The sequence below is a fragment of the Oncorhynchus clarkii genome, chromosome 6 (genome assembly GCF_045791955.1).
Source record: "Oncorhynchus clarkii lewisi isolate Uvic-CL-2024 chromosome 6, UVic_Ocla_1.0, whole genome shotgun sequence".
Classification (NCBI taxonomy): Eukaryota; Metazoa; Chordata; class Actinopteri; order Salmoniformes; family Salmonidae; genus Oncorhynchus; species Oncorhynchus clarkii.
Genome location: NC_092152.1, coordinates 76,224,144 through 76,241,911, shown reverse-complemented (window position 1 = coordinate 76,241,911; position 17,768 = coordinate 76,224,144). Strand labels below are relative to the sequence as shown.

General features: G+C 43.5%; 1 protein-coding gene across 2 annotated transcripts in view; it reads left to right on the top strand.

Moving 5' to 3' along the window:
• The window catches only part of LOC139411616 (sodium-dependent noradrenaline transporter-like), a 68,129-nt gene that overhangs the window by 35,294 nt on the left and 15,067 nt on the right, over positions 1–17,768 (top strand). For both annotated transcript variants that reach the window (XM_071158198.1, XM_071158199.1), the window contains exons 5-7: positions 7,298–7,436; positions 10,471–10,605; positions 11,420–11,523. In XM_071158198.1, coding sequence (XP_071014299.1) covers positions 7,298–7,436; positions 10,471–10,605; positions 11,420–11,523 — 378 coding nt within the window. The remainder of the gene's footprint in view (positions 1–7,297; positions 7,437–10,470; positions 10,606–11,419; positions 11,524–17,768) is intronic.

Genomic DNA, 17,768 nt, shown 5'->3' with positions numbered 1-17,768 from the left:
AGCTGTCTCCCTGCTTTAGACATGTTTCTATACCTCTGACTCTAGTTGTCTCCCTGCTTTAGACATGTTTCTCCCCCTCTGACTCTAGCTGGCTCTCTAGCCCACCCTCTATCAGTGGGATATATCCAAGAGCCTTTGCAAGTCTACCAGAGGTTAGCTGAACCTTAATGGAATATTTTATTATCATGTTTTCTGGGAAGGTCAGAGGAGACTGTTTATAGACCATTGATTTAAACTCCTTTTGACACAGCATGTATTTGATACACATTGCTATGTGTGTTTATTATTCTTGTTATATAACCTAGTTAGTTTTATTATGTTAACATGTGTTTGTAAACCATGGCAGTTCAATTAGTGTTAAAGGTGAGTCACGTGGCAGGGTGGCTCACTCGGCGCTCTGCGTGGTAGAGGCTAATCCCTAAAAGTCAGGGGTCAGGGCACAGGTCAACATGAACACTTGTTAGGTTATGGCCTGTCTACCCCAGAGATTCCCATAGTTCTCAAGGTCAAACGCTTCAATCTTAAATCCAGCACAAATATGTCTCCATATAGAACATCAACCTAGCTACTGGCCAATCACCTAGACACTGAGAGAATGAATTATCCGCCTTATCTCAGTTCACTGGTCACGATGGCAACACCCACCCGTAGCACGCGCTCCAGCAGGTGTATCTCACTGATCATCCCTAAAGCCAACACCTAATTTGGCCGCCTTTCCTTCCAGTTCTCTGCTGCCTGTGACTGGAACGAATTGCAAAAATCCCTGAAGTTGGAGACTTTTATCTCCCTCACCAACTTTAAACATCTGCTATCTGGGCAGCTAACCATTCGCTGCAGCTGTACATAGTCCATCGGTAAATAGCCCACCCAATTTACCTACCTCATCCCCATACTGTTTTTATTTATTTACTTTTCTGCTCTTTTGCACACCAGTACCTCTACCTGTACATGACCATCTGATCATTTATCACTCCAGTGTTAATCTGCTAAATTGTAATTATTCACCTACCTCCTCATGCCTTTTACACACAATGTATATAGACTCTTTTTTTCTTTTTTCTACTGTGTTATTGACTTGTTTATTGTTTACTCCATGTGTAACTCTGTGTTGTCTGTTCACACTGCTATGCTTTATCTTGGCCAGGTCGCAGTTGTAAATGAGAACTTGTTCTCAACTGGCCTACCTGGTTAAATAAAGGTGAAATAAAATAAATAAAAAAATAAAAATCAGTCATGTTTGTAGATGTATGACCAGGATAAAGGTATGTGTTAGAAGCTAGTCCAACAGTCCGATATATCCTCAGGCTGGACGTTGGTCTTAGTAGGAATATCCCAGTGGTCCTTGCTTGGTCAGTTCAACAATGATCTGTATTTAAATCAGCAGACATGCTATACACATCCTGTGTGAGCGTTGACACATTAGATTTTCACACCGTTTCATCAATAACAGATGGTTTATATAGATTCTTTACCTCCGTTACATGCTAAAATAGCTGTGTTTGATTTAGTGTCAGGGATAGCTTGACTTGATGGAAAGGGAAAGGAAAGGAAAGGTGGATACCTAGTCAGTTGTACAACTGAATGCCTTCAACTGAAATGTGTCCTCCGCATTTAACCCAGCCCCTCTGAATCAGAGAGGTGCGGGGGGCTGCCTTTATCGACATACACTTCTTCAGCGCCCGGGGAACAGTGGGTTAACTGCCTTGCTCAGGGGCAGAACGACAGCTTTTTACCTTGTCTGCTCTGGGATTTGATCCAGCAACCTGATACACTCTTAGAAATAAAAGTGCTATCTAGAACCTTAAAGGTTTCTTCGGCTGTCCCCATAGGATAAAAAAGGGCTATTTGCATTTTTAGACGATTGACTTCAATGTCACTCGATTGATGAAGTGCTCAATGAAACAGTTTTTTGAGGAAATTGCTTGAACAATTACATAAGAGATAATTATTTGATCAATCTCACTTTCCATCAGTTCCACTTGCAGGGTTCTGAAGGTATTTGTAGTAAGTAGTGATCCTGCTTGGTGTGCCTACTTGAAGTCAAGTCAGACATTTACCTCATTCTGGAGAACATGCTATACATGTCTGGGAAAATGGCCCAAAGAGATTAATACTAGTCAATAATATTTGATAAAGCATACAGTATTGCTTGAATTTTTCCTGGAAGACATTGTTTTCCTTCTTTTTTTATGGCATATTGTTCATATCACTACCATATTAAATGTGTGTCTCTGTTGTGTATATGTGCTTCTTAAAGAACAATTTAGCCCAGAATTTGTAAAAGAGGCCTTAGGGATTGATATACTTTGGCCAAATAGCTTCAGATCACTGATGTGTTGACCATTTCAGGGAAAGCAGATAAGAGTTTGTTTTTAGAATAACTGGTCCAAAGAACATGCATTGATGTTTGATAACATTTACGGTTAGTGTGATATCAGATGGACTGTACAGCATGGAAGCACCACAACAACCCTAGACCCCCTGCCTTATACATGACTAGTCAGAAATATCAACGTGTCTGTCTCTTGTTCCGTTCTGTCCTTCTTAGACAGCTCCTCTCCTCTCCTCTCCTCTCCTCTCCTCTCCTCTCTCCTCTCCTCTCCTCTCCTCTCCTCTCCTCTCTTCTCTTATCCTCTGCCCTCTCCTCTTCTCTATCTCTTTTCACCTGGTGAAGTGGAAAATGATTTTGAACATGTGTTCTAACAGCTTTAAATGTATTATCATCAGGATATAAATCACGTCGGTTAGACATATTTAGGACTGGGCTGTCTGATCTGACAGTCCCCTTGTCCTTGATGTCTAGTCTGGACAGACAGTTGGCTTGTTCCTGTGTCTTCTCTTCTGGCTTGCCAGGCAGTGGGTTGTGTAACCATCCGGGGGCATCAGATCCACATGTAATTTCGTAGCTACACTTATCAGCATAATCACAGAGAGGCTGCCCGCCGGATGAAATCGCCTCGCTAGCCCACCGGTCAAACAGACAGAGAGGAGGAATCAGAAACAGATAATGAAGATGAAGAATGGATTGTTTTGATGTGCAGCCCTTAGACAGCTGTTTCTCTGATGAATAGGATGGGTGTTATTTTGATTTATTTGATTAAACCTTTATTTAACTAGGCAAGTGAACATAGTATTAGGGAAAGTGGATACCTAGTCAGTTAAAAACAAATTCTTATTTACAATGGCGGCCTACCAAAAGGCAGAAGGCCTCCTGCGGGGACGGGGCTGGGATTACAAATACAAATATAGGACAAAACACACATCACGACAAGAGAGACACCACAACACTACATGAAGAGACCTCAGACCTAAGACAACAACATAGCATGGCAGCAACACATGACAACAACTTTGAGCGCTCCAGAAAGAGACAGCAGACAAAACATCAGGTCTTGGAGAGACAGAGGAGACCCTAAATATAATGTTGTCTTGGATATGAGCTTCGCGGTGAGCATAATTCTGGCCTGGCTCTTTGTTGTCGGCTCCATGGAGTCCCACATCTCTCTCCCCAATGGTGGTGAGCCCTTGGCTGGGCTGTAACACTGAGCCTCAGGCCTGTTTCTAAGACTGGAAGATGAAGAAACAAGCAGCCATCAACCCCGCTCCTCAGGGAGCTATGGTTACCTGGTTTTTAAACGCTGTGTTTTCAAAGCAGAAACAAACCATCTGTCATCTCAATGTAAACTTAAATTGTTTTAGGGCACCCTCTGCGATTAGAATGAGATCAGATGTCCCATAATACTGTCCACTTGTGATGACTCACTTTTACTCCTTCCTCCTTACTCAGTTTAGAAAAAGAAGGGAAAAACACATGGCCGTTCTCGCTAGAGGTCAATATTGGTCAATACCGTTGATCATTTGAACACTATGACCTCTGACCCCTGCTTCCCTTTGAGCAAGGCAGTGTCTTTAAATGGCACCCTATTCCCTTATATAGTGCACAGCTTTTGACCAAATCCCTATGGTCCCTGGACAAAAGTAGTGCACTATAAAGGGAATAGGGTGCCACTTGTGATGCAGAGCAGGAACGGGATGCTCCCTAATATCACTGAGCTGGAAGTTGATCCAGATCCGCTGTCAGTCCGGTGGGACTCAGAGCAGGTGTGGCTCAGTATGCCTGTCCTGGGAAGATCCGAGGATGATCTGGGAATGAGGAGATGGATAGCAGGAAACAATATTTATGTAGGGAAGGATGAGACACCATTTGTCTCCCCTCTTTTATATATGTTCTGGTAAAGCACTTGAACCTTTGAGCGCCCCTTCAACTGAGAGTAGTAGTCAGAGTGTTATGAGGGGAATGGCTCCCAAGAGGGTTGACAAAGTCTGCTATTAAAACCTCTAGCTGCCAAGGTCTTTGAAGGAGTGTGAGAGAGTGTGTGTGTGTGCATGCATGCGTGCTTTTGTGCATGTTAAGAGTAGAAAATATTTTCTCAGGTACTTCAAACCCTGAGTCCTTCATTCTTCCCTCGTGATTTTGTTAGCGAGATGATTGAATGGATACAGAACAAATGGGGATCATAATATGTTGAGATAAAAGCTTTGAACTTTGCTTCTCATTCTTAAGTTGTTTGATTTAGTGAGCAGTAACTGTAAGCTTGTGGAATGGTTAGTTCAATGATAAATGTATAGATACTGTGACTGGGTTTTAACACCTCAGGAACCAAATTGAACCAGGTTGTCTCTGTCGTGACCCAGTATTCACATTGCGAAAAATAATCGGCAAAATACAATCTGGAAAACTATTTTTAATGCTATATTGATATTAAATGTAGCAATTATATGATAAGTGAACAACATTCCCACCTCATTCATTGTCAATAATTACATTTTGCCCATACAGTGCATTGCAAAAGTATTCGGCCCACTTGAACTTTGCGACCTTTTGCCACATTTCAGGCTTCAAACATAAAGATATAAAACTGTATTTTTTGTGAAGAATCAACAACAAGTGGGACACAATCATGAAGTAGAACGACATTTATTGGATATTTCAAACTTTTTTAACAAATCAAAAACTGAAAAATTGGGCGTGCAAAATTATTCAGCCCCTTTACTTTCAGTGCAGCAAACTCTCTCCAGAAGTTCAGTGAGGATCTCTGAATGATCCAATGTTGACCTAAATGACTAATGATGATAAATACAATCCACCTGTGTGTAATCAAGTCTCCGTATAAATGCACCTGCACTGTGATAGTCTCAGAGGTCCGTTAAAAGCGCAGAGAGCATCATGAAGAACAAGGAACACACCAGGCAGGTCCGAGATACTGTTGTGAAGAAGTTTAAAGCCGGATTTGGATACAAAAATATTTCCCAAGCTTTAAACATCCCAAGGAGCACTGTGCAAGCGATAATATTGAAATGGAAGGAGTATCAGACCACTGCAAATCTACCAAGACCTGGCCGTCCCTCTAAACTTTCAGCTCATACAAGGAGAAGACTGATCAGAGATGCAGCCAAGAGGCCCATGATCACTCTGGATGAACTGCAGAGATCTACAGCTGAGGTGGGAGACTCTGTCCATAGGACAACAATCAGTCGTATATTGCACAAATCTGGCCTTTATGGAAGAGTGGCAAGAAGAAAGCCATTTCTTAAAGATATCCATAAAAAGTGTTGTTTAAAGTTTGCCACAAGCCACCTGGGAGACACACCAAACATGTGGAAGAAGGTGCTCTGGTCAGATGAAACCAAAATTTAACTTTTTGGCAACAATGCAAAACGTTATGTTTGGCGTAAAAGCAACACAGCTGAACACACCATCCCCACTGTCAAACATGGTGGTGGCAGCATCATGGTTTGGGCCTGCTTTTCTTCAGCAGGGACAGGGAAGATGTTTAAAATTGATGGGAAGATGGATGGAGCCAAATACAGGACCATTCTGGAAGAAAACCTGATGGAGTCTGCAAAAGACCTGAGACTGGGACGGAGATTTGTCTTCCAACAAGACAATGATCCAAAACATAAAGCAAAATCTACAATGGAATGGTTCAAAAATAAACATATCCAGGTGTTAGAATGGCCAAGTCAAAGTCCAGACCTGAATCCAATCGAGAATCTGTGGAAAGAACTGAAAACTGCTGTTCACAAATGCTCTCCATCCAACATCACTGAGCTCGAGCTGTTTTGCAAGGAGGAATGGGAAAAAATGTCAGTCTCTCGATGTGCAAAACTGATAGAGACATACCCCAAGCGACTTACAGCTGTAATCGCAGCAAAAGGTGGCGCTACAAAGTATTAACTTAAGGGGGCTGAATAATTTTGCACGCCCAGTTTTTGATTTGTTAAAAAAGTTTGAAATATCCAATAAATGTCGTTCCACTTCATGATTGTGTCCCACTTGTTGTTGATTCTTCACAAAAAAATACAGTTTTATATCTTTAAGTTTGAAGCCTGAAATGTGGCAAAAGGTCGCAAAGTTCAAGGGGGCCGAATACTTTCGCAAGGCACTGTATTCATGTTAATAATCTCACTGGCTTGAGACCACAAAATCAACCAAAATACTGCTGCTGATAGCTCTTTATTGAAAATACTGTGATTGAAGAAAAATGGTTGAGATTATTTTAAAAAGTTTAGTTCATTATCATTTCAACACACTTTCTACCTGATTGAAGTGGTTTAAGTTCAGACTGGAGTAAATGGTGTGTAGATGACTGACTGTTGGGTGTTGTCATAATCCTGTCTGAGAAGAGTGACTCCCCTCACTCTTCTCAGGGTCAGACAGGGACTGTTCATGTGTTGAGTCTGTGCTTGCTGAGTCATAGCCTGGGTGGATCCACCATACAAACACAGCATTCTCTGGGGGCTGGCCAGGGAAAAGATAATACTGTGGGTAGCCTGCAATATAGCCTCATACTGTATGTTTCCTAATAAGGCATGTCTATCTTCCTGTCTTTTTCTTTGTGTTTTATGAGGTATCTATGCTGTGGACAGTTTGGTCATAAATCTGGGTCTAAATGAAGTTGGGTGTGTTGTTGGAGTGTGTGGTCTGGGTGTGTTACACATGTCATCCTCCACACCACTTACTGTGTGTGTGTTCGTGTTCTTGCCTGTGTGTGTGTGTGTGTGTGTGTGGTCTGTGTGTGTTACACATGTCATCCTCCACACCACTGTCTTGTTAAGTATGTGGATGCTTCCAGATTCTACACCCTTTTCCAGAAGTACACACTTTCAGACTCCCCGTCATTGATTTAAAAGCAGAGGGTTGGTGTAAGCATTGGCCATGTGAAAGTGTGCAAAGGACACTACGGTAGAAGCTTGTAGAATCGGGACTCAGCCTTAGTGTGTGTGTGTTCTCCAGGCGTGGCGTACTCCACCTCCATGAGAGCAGGGGGATCCAGGACCTGGGCATGCCTCGCTGGGAGCTGGTCCTCTGTCTGGTGGCTGTGGTCTTTCTTCTCTACTTCAGTCTCTGGAAGGGCGTCAAGTCCTCCGGCAAGGTACTGTTGACACACTGTGCTGTACCCTACCACTTAGGACAGCACACACTCCTACTGTAATACTACACACACTCCTACTGTAATACAACACACACTCCTACTACAATATAACACACACTCCTACTGTAGTACAACACACACTCCTACTGTAATACAACACACACTTCTACTGTAGTACAACACACACTCCTACTGTAATATAACACACACTCCTACTGTAGTACAACACACACTCCTACTGTAATACAACACACACTCCTACTGTAATACAACACACACTCCTACTGTAATACAACACACACTCCTACTGTAGTACAACACACACTCCTACTGTAATACAACACCCACTCCTACTGTAATACACCACACACTCCTACTGTAGTACAACACACCCTCCTACTGTAATATAACACACACTCCTACTGTAATACAACACACACTCCTACTGTAGTACAACACACACTCCTACTGTAATATAACACACACTCCTACTGTAGTACAACACACACTCCTGCTGTCATTCTGCCCTTGAGCGAGGCAGTTAACCCCGAAAAACAACTGCTTCCTGGTTTTAATTTAAATTTTACCTTTATTTAACTAGGCAAGTCAGTTAAGAACAAATTCTTATTTTCAATGACGGCCTAGGACCTAGGATTAAAGCAGCCCCCTGCACCTCTGTGATTCAGAGGGGTTGGTTTAAATGCGGAAGACATATTTCGGTATCCCCCTTCCCTTTCCCTAGTATAGCACTTACTCCTACTGTACACAAAATGACCTGTGGTTGTGCTACACTACAGTACCTTGAGAAATAAGATCTATAAACAGTAACCTGAGTGTGACAATAACCTGTCTCTGAGTTGACAGATCTAAGCCCTGTTTAGTACGGCTTGGTGCGTGAGTCTACACACATCTGAAAAAGAACATCTATACGTTGACCAAAGCTGACAGACCATGGAGAATACAACAATTCACATGATGTCTGTATGTCATAGGACATGATCTCACAGCAATAATGAGTCATCTGTAATGTTATGTTGTCCAGGTGGTGGTTTGAACTCTACTGTACACTCTTAGTAATAAAGGTGCTATCTAGAACCATAATGGGTTCTTCGGCTGTCCCCATAGTATAAGCCTTTGAAGAAATGTAGGTAGAACCCTTTTGGTTCCAGGTAGACACTCTTATCCAGTGCGGCTTACAATTAGTGCCTTCATCTTAAGATAGCTAGGTGAGACAACCGCATATCACAGTCGTAGTACATGTACATTTTCCCTCAGTAAAGTAGCTATCAGCAAAATCAGTGATGGTAGGTAAAGACAGGTGCAGGCAGTCATGTATCTAATGTTCTGTGTTGTGTCCAGGTGGTGTATTGAACACTACTGTTGTCATGTATCTAATGTTCTGTGTTTTGTTGTGTTGTGTTGTGTCCAGGTGATGTATTGAACACTACTGTTGTCATGTATCTAATGTTCTGTGTTGTGTCCAGGTGGTGTATTGAACACTACTGTTGTCATGTATCTAATGTTCTGTGTTTTGTTGTGTTGTGTTGTGTCCAGGTGATGTATTGAACACTACTGTTGTCATGTATCTAATGTTCTGTGTTTTGTTGTGTTGTGTCCAGGTGATGTATTGAACACTACTGTTGTCATGTATCTAATGTTCTGTGTTGTGTTGTTGTGTTGTGTCCAGGTGGTGTATTGAACACTACTGTTGTCATGTATCTAATGTTCTGTGTTTTGTTGTGTTGTGTCCAGGTGATGTATTGAACACTACTGTTGTCATATAGCTAATGTTCTGTGTTGTGTTGTGTCCAGGTGATGTATTGAACACTACTGTTGTCATGTATCTAATGTTCTGTGTTGTGTTGTTGTGTTGTGTCCAGGTGATGTATTGAACACTACTGTTGTCATGTATCTAATGTTCTGTGTTTTGTTGTGTTGTGTCCAGGTGATGTATTGAACACTACTGTTGTCATGTATCTAATGTTCTGTGTTGTGTTGTGTCCAGGTGATGTATTGAACACTACTGTTGTCATGTAGCTAATGTTCTGTGTTGTGTTGTTGTGTTGTGTCCAGGTGATGTATTGAACACTACTGTTGTCATGTATCTAATGTTCTGTGTTGTGTTGTGTCCAGGTGGTGTATTGAACACTACTGTTGTCATGTATCTAATGTTCTGTGTTTTGTTGTGTTGTGTCCAGGTGATGTATTGAACACTACTGTTGTCATATAGCTAATGTTCTGTGTTGTTGTGTTGTGTACAGGTGATGTATTGAACACTACTGTTGTCATGTATCTAATGTTCTGTGTTGTGTTGTGTCCAGGTGATGTATTGAACACTACTGTTGTCATGTAGCTAATGTTCTGTGTTGTGTTGTGTCCAGGTGATGTATTGAACACTACTGTTGTCATGTATCTAATGTTCTGTGTTGTGTTGTTGTGTTGTGTCCAGGTGATGTATTGAACACTACTGTTGTCATGTATCTAATGTTCTGTGTTGTTGTGTTGTGTCCAGGTGGTGTATTGAACACTACTGTTGTCATGTATCTAATGTTCTGTGTTTTGTTGTGTTGTGTTGTGTCCAGGTGATGTATTGAACACTACTGTTGTCATGTATCTAATGTTCTGTGTTTTGTTGTGTTGTGTCCAGGTGGTGTATTGAACACTACTGTTGTCATGTATCTAATGTTCTGTGTTGTTGTGTTGTGTCCAGGTGGTGTATTGAACACTACTGTTGTCATGTATCTAATGTTCTGTGTTGTGTTGTTGTGTTGTGTCCAGGTGATGTATTGAACACTACTGTTGTCATGTATCTAATGTTCTGTGCTGTTGTGTTGTGTCCAGGTGGTGTATTGAACACTACTGTTGTCATGTATCTAATGTTCTGTGTTTTGTTGTGTTGTGTTGTGTCCAGGTGATGTATTGAACACTACTGTTGTCATGTATCTAATGTTCTGTGTTGTGTTGTTGTGTCCAGGTGATGTATTGAACACTACTGTTGTCATGTATCTAATGTTCTGTGTTGTGTTGTGTCCAGGTGGTGTACATCACGGCCACCATGCCCTATGTGGTGCTGTTCGTCCTGCTGATCAGAGGCATCACTCTGCCAGGGGCTATGGACGGCATACGGGCCTACCTCCACATCGACTTTAAACAACTCAACGACCCCAAGGTCAGACAGGTCTTTAGAGTATAATACAGTGTGTTGCTGAAATTAGGGATGCAATATTTCCAATAACTTACAAAATTCCCAGGATCCCGGAATCAAGAGAGAATTAACTAGAAATCCGGGATCCCGGAATCAAGAGAGAATTAACTAGAATTCCGGGATCCCGGAATCAAGAGAGAATTAACTAGAAATCCGGGATCCACCGAACAGGATTTCTTAAAACCTGGGAATTTTGGAAAAGATACAGGAATTTGTAAACCCTTTTACTGAGAGACACAGCCTCAGAGTGCAGGACAGTGTTACTGCTAGAGCTCCCATAGTCACGTCCAATATGGAAATACATGTAATTAACTAATTTAGAAACCAAAACATGTGTTAGCTGTTTTTGTAAACAAAGTGGAGGGAAAAAAAGATAGGAATAAAATATGCCATATTCAATATAAAACGCCGTAAATGAACGGTAAGGAGCCAAGGAATCATATCAGAGACAAGATTATTTAGAGCCAATAGTCAGTAGATAGTCAGTACTCAGGAGAGATTATGTCAAATGTAGTGCTCTTCTTTGTATCGTATTATAATGCCATGGGCTCTTTGAGGACAAATATTTAATCTTTTTTTAAGGAGTGGGGCAGTTTCTTAATTTCTTCGCTTGATTGAAGAGATAGTAAAGTGTTGGAAAGATGGAGGGATAGGGGAAGGGTGAGTCAAATGGCAGTGGGCTGGGGTCAGAGGCTGTCACCGCTGGATCACACAGGCCATGAGGACAAATCTTTGAGAGCAACACATAAACACATATCTTTCTATGTTCTTGCTGTAGGTGTGGATTGATGCTGCTACCCAGATCTTCTACTCATTGGGAGCTGGCTTTGGAGTGCTCATTGCATTTGCCAGCTACAATAAATTTGACAACAACTGTTACAGGTAAGACGTATCACTGTGTTGATATCACCGTGCTGTCCTCAGTGCTTCTCTATCATGACCTTACAAGGCTTACATGACCTTCTATAACCCGTAACCAGCCAACGAGATAGGTTTCCTGTTTTAACTGGACAGAAAGGTGATGTGTATCGGGCCAGTGGACCTTCTGGCTTGGAGCTAACAGGATAAGTGCAGGCCATGCTAGGCCAGATGATGGCTATAGCCATAGGCAGTGTTACCTTCCCTGCCATTCTGTCGTCCTCTAAACCCCTCACAGAGAAGCAGACATTAGACTGTGGGGTCTGCTGATCCTTGTCATCACTAATAGGTTCCTGTGAAAGTAGAGAGGTGGGTGCCAGTATCAGACCCATTCTGCTTTTTAAAAAATGTGTGTAGATATATGGTCTCTTTTGTATTCCAGTTGTGTTTGTGTATGTATAGGTCAGTAGGTGTCTCGCTGGCTGCAGTGGTAACAGTACAGTAATGTTTGTCCATGGACCATTGTCCACCCATTCTATAGACCAATTTCCGGGCCGCATCATGAAAAGTTGCATGCGCAGGTTCGCACCAGATAATGGGCTTGTTTACATTGAAGTGACCACATCCAACTTCAGACGGAGCTCATGTATTCAGATGGTTTTCATCTACAACATCACAGATGTCATCAGAGGATTGATTACGTAGCAAACTATCATGCCAGCAAAGCAAGGTAAAATATCACAAATAGAGCTAGATAAAGAGAAGAATAATATACTTGTTGAACACAGCTAATTAGCTATAGCCATCAGTCATGTGTGTTTTTATGGTCATCACTCACTCACTGCTAAGTTTGTCAAGGTGTATAGCTATCTGCTACAAATCTGTAGCAAACGTTATGAATTTCCCACCTAAGAAACATGGTTCTCAGAACAGTATGTGCTAACTGGGTGTCCTGCATCATTCACATAACATTGTGGGAAGGTTGTATGCAAAATTACTATAGGACAACCATGCTCTCACCAAGCTCTAGGAAGCATATGGTCCTCAGAATGTTATGCGTTAGCTGGGTAGTGTTATTATATGTAGTGTGACGCTGTACAGCCAATTGAATTTCTCACTCTTATAGATTACTTGTCCTGATCTAAACACCTCCCCCCCCCAACACAGCTGAAGGCCTCATGTGTGCTCAGCTGGGCCATATTTGGGAGCTGAGAGGCTGAATGAGGACTTGTGAAAGTTGGCTATTACATCTGTAGATATTCTCAAATGACATCTGAATGGCTAGCAGCTGGTTGTATTATTCTCCATATTGTACACAGATGGGGCGGTTGAGGTCAGACTGTGGTCCATGTTCTCTCTGTCTGTCTGCTGACTGATCGTGAGTTGATGTCTGCTGAGTGATCGTGGGTTGATGTCTGCTGACTGATCGTGAGTTGATGTCTGCTGAGTGATCGTGGGTTGATGTCTGCTGACTGAACGTGGGTTGATGTCTGCTGAGTGATCGTGAGTTGATGTCTGCTGACTGATCGTGAGTTGATGTCTGCTGAGTGATCGTGGGTTGATGTCTGCTGACTGAACGTGGTTTGATGTCTGCTGACTGAACGTGGGTTGATGTCTGCTGACTGATCGTGAGTTGATGTCTGCTGACTGATCGTGAGTTGATGTCTGCTGACTGAACGTGGGTTGATGTCTGCTGACTGATCGTGAGTTGATGTCTGCTGAGTGATCGTGGGTTGATGTCTGCTGACTGAACGTGGTTTGATGTCTGCTGACTGAACGTGGGTTGATGTCTGCTGACTGAACCTGGGTTGATGTCTGCTGACTGATCGTGAGTTGATGTCTGCTGAGTGATCGTGGGTTGATGTCTGCTGACTGATCGTGAGTTGATGTCTGCTGAGTGTTCGTGGGTTGATGTTTGCTGACTGAACGTGGTTTGATGTCTGCTGACTGATCGTGAGTTGATGTCTGCTGAGTGTTCGTGGGTTGATGTTTGCTGACTGAACGTGGTTTGATGTCTGCTGACTGAGCCTGGGTTGATGTCTGCTGACTGAACGTGGGTTGATGTCTGCTGACTGATCGTGAGTTGATGTCTGCTGATTGATCGTGAGTTGATGTCTGCTGAGTGACCGTGGGTTGATGTCTGCTGACTGAACGTGGGTTGATGTCTGCTGACTGAACGTGGGTTGATGTCTGCTGACTGTACGTGGGTTGATGTCTGCTGACTGATCGTGGGTTGATGTTTGCTGACTGATCGTGGGTTGATGTCTGCTGACTGATCGTGGGTTACTGTCCACAAACAGTCTTCAGGCTTTCACCTAGTTTGATTTCCAGATGGGCCTCAAACGCTCTCAAACAACATCCAGTCCCTTTGGCATCAAAATGGTTCATTAAAAACAACACAAAATTAATCTCTTTAAAGGGGCAATCAGCAGTTGATGCATCCATTTTTGGACATATTAATTAATGATATGTACTCATTGATTCTTGAAGAATATAACTTATAAATGCCTCATGAGCTTAGTTCAACTGTCTTACTCTAACAGAACCCAAAATATAAGCATTGTTTTACTCCAAAGTTTGTAAACAAAGTAAATGTAAATAAACACTATATAGCCTCAAAGCATGGTTTACACTATACATTTGATATCATGGATGGTCAGTCCTTGAATCCATGGCTCTGTCTATGAATTTGAGAGAGATTACATTTCTCCAGCCCCATCCCACAGCTTCTTACCGAAACAGTGGTGGATCACAGTACACTAAGTCTCAAAATCACACAATAAACAAACGCACACAGTAAAAAATTCAAGCGTCTGCAAAGAAACCATAGAAAACACACCTCTTTTAACAGGGACACAACCATGAAATAATAAGACACACCTGAGTCCAATAAAAGTCTCTAGGGCGGTCTCTGCTGCCCTCTGGTGCCAGGAGGAACCATGACAGTACCCTTCCTCTAGCAGTGGCTCCAGCCGCGGAGCCATGACGACCACCACGTAGTTGTTTGAAGTCTCTAACAAGACCTGGATCCAGGATGTCCCAGGCAGGCACCCACGCCCGCTCCTCGATACCGTAGCCCTCCCAGTCCACCAGGTACTACAGGGCAGAGTTGGGACCAAGTCATTGTTTTACAAGTCACAAGTAAGTCTCAAGTCTTAGCACTCAAGCCCCAAATCAAGTCCCAAGTCAAGACAGGCATGTATCAAGTCAAGTCTCAAGTCCTAAACTTTGAGTTTCGAGTCCGAAACAAGTCATAATGTGCTCTTCACCAAATGTAATACCATTTCATTTTTTTAACAGGAGTAATAGTTAGTGTATTACATTTACGCAAATCATGAATGCTTTTAAAAATATCTATATATTTATTACTTTCTAAATAAACTTTATATTTTCATGGAAATACATGGGTAGACATGAGAAAGACCCCTCAAATAGTGATTGAGGGTCGCTATGGGGCGCAATCGGGTGATGTAGGCTTGTACACAATCGTCCAACCACAATCGCCCAACACACACACACACACACACACACACACACACACACACACACACACACACACACACACATACACCCTCTCTCTGTGTGGTTACAGTAGGCTAACGTATGTCAATGGTTTTAGGAACAGCAGTAACATCAGGCAGGATTTAGGCTACCAACTGGCTAACGAGCTGTAGATCAATCTTGGGTGCAATGATCACGTTCCCGCACTGACTGACTGTGTGGAGGCTCATTGATTTAATGTTACGTTAGCCTACATGCTCCACTAGTAAAGTTATAAATTATATAGCCACGACTTACCGTTCTTTGTGCAGCTTCAAATGTCAAACAAAGTTGGAAATTGTTGCGCCTCCGTCTGTAATTTTCTTCACGCATGTTTTGCAAGTTGCAATCCGTTTTTTGTTGATACAGCGTCGTCTTTATATCCGAAAATAATGATTTTGGGTATCTTTCCAAGGGCTCCATCTGAATTCACCTGCCGATGTTCCTCTGCACTGCCACACACAACTTTTTCACAGCTGGCACAATTTGATTGGCTGCTGTCCGATTCAAACTGTAATCCGTTAAATGAAGAGTTGATGCGCTGCACAATTTTTTAATAGCATCATTTTTTATATTTGGGATTGGGGATGGTATCAAGTCAGGTCAAGTCAAAAGGCTAAAGTCCAAGGCAAGTCACGAGTCATCGGTGTGAAAGTCAAAGTCAAGTTCCAAGTCATCACATTTGTGACTCGAGTCTGACTCGAGTCCAAGTCATGTAACCCGAGTCCACACCTCTGCTGCAGGGTCCCTCGGACTCAACGAGCCTCCAACAGACACTGGACCGTGTAAGGCGGGCGGCCATCCACAAGTCGAGGGGGCAGAGGAGCAGGTGTCAGGGGAGAGAATGGACTGGTCCTTACCAGCTTGAGACGGGAGACATGAAAGTACGGACAGACTCTCATGGACCTGAGAAGTTGGAGATGATAGGTGACCGGGTTGATGCGACTCAAGATATTGAATGGTCCTATGTAGTGTGGAGCGAGCTTCCGCAAGTCTAACTTTAAGGGAAGAACACAGGTGGACAGCCACACCCATTGAACCGGTCGGAGGAGTCGAAGAGTTCTTCAGTGCCGGTTTGCCTGATGTTGGTGTCAGGCAGAGTGGAGCAAGGAGGATCGCGCTCTGATCCAGATGCAATGACATCGTCGAATGAACGCCTCAGCTGATGGCACCGCCGCTTCGGCCTCTTGTTCATAAAATAAGGGGAGGTCGAACGCGAACTGACACTCAAATGTCGAATTCAGCAGTGTGTTATGAGCATACTCTGCGCAGATGAGGAACTTGCTCCAGTTGCTGGCCTGAGTGGAGACAAAGCAGCGGAGGAACTTCTCCAGCTCCTGGTTGGCCTGCTCAGTTTGCCTAGTCGACTGTGGGTGGAAGCCCAAGGAGAGACTCGCCAAAGGCCTTACAATACCATACAACAAACTGGGGCCCACGATCTGAGACGATGTTCGGGGGAACTCCGTGTAGTCGAAAGACATGGATAATCACGAGATCAGCGGTCTCCTTCACTGAAGGCATCTTGGGTAAGGCGATGAAATGGGCTGCCTTGGAGAACCGATCGACCACCACCAGGATAGTGGTAAGCCTTTGAGATGGAGTTAACCCTGTGATAAAATCTACAGACAGATGTGACCAGGGCCGGCTGGGGATGGGTAGAGGTTGGAGCAACCCGGCCGGTCGCTGACGTGAAGACTTGCTTTGGGCACAGATGGAACAGGCCGCAACAAAGGATCTCACATCCTCCATCATGGGGGCCACCAGAATTTCCGCCTCAGGAACTCCTGTGTCCAATTAACCCTTGGATGCCCAGTTCATTTAGAGGAGTGTCCCCATTGTAGTACTTGGGACCCGGGCTGATCGTCCCTTGAGCTCCCTGAATGGCCTGTCATCCTCGGGGTCCAGCAAAAACCGGTCAGGGACTTGCGGGTTAGGACCGTGAGAGGCTCTACACCCGCACCAAAGTTGTATGTAAAATGGCTGTAAAAATTGGAAAACCCAAGGAACCCCTGAACCTGCTTGAGTGAGGTGGGACGGGGCCAGTTTGCGATCGCCTCAATCTTTACGGGGTTCATGTGGATGCCTGTGGTAGAGATAATGTGACCCAGGAAGGAATCCTGGTATATGTGGAACTCACACTTCTCTATCTTGACATATAGTTGACTCTGCAGGAGGTGTCCCAGGACTTGGCAGACGTGCAGTATGTGTTCCGGAAGGGTTTTGGAGAAAATCAAGATGTCGTTGAGGTTAACAAAGACAAACCGATTCAACATATCCCTCAGGGTGTCATTGACCAATGCTTGAAAGACTGACAGTGAGTTCGATAATCTGAAGGGCATGACTAAATACTCATAGTGGCCACTAAGGGTGTTAAAAGCAGTCTTCCATTCATCTCCCTCCCTGATTCTCACCAGATTGTAAGCGTTGCGGAGGTCTAGTTTGGTGAAGAATTCGGCCCCTTTGACCAACTCCAATGCGGAGGACATCAAGGATAGGGGGTAACAATTCCTGATTGTAATCTGGTTCAGCCCTCTGGTTCAGCCCTCTCGATGCATCCACCAGCAGGGGATTGAAACCTGCCTTCAGCGATTCCCGGATGTAATTGTCCATGACTGCTGCTTCAGGGGTCGAGAGGGAATACAGATGACCCCGGGGAGCCTTTTTGCATGCGCCTGTCACACTCCTGTGGGCCCAGACGTGTGCGACCCAGGTGCATGGGATCCTCCATG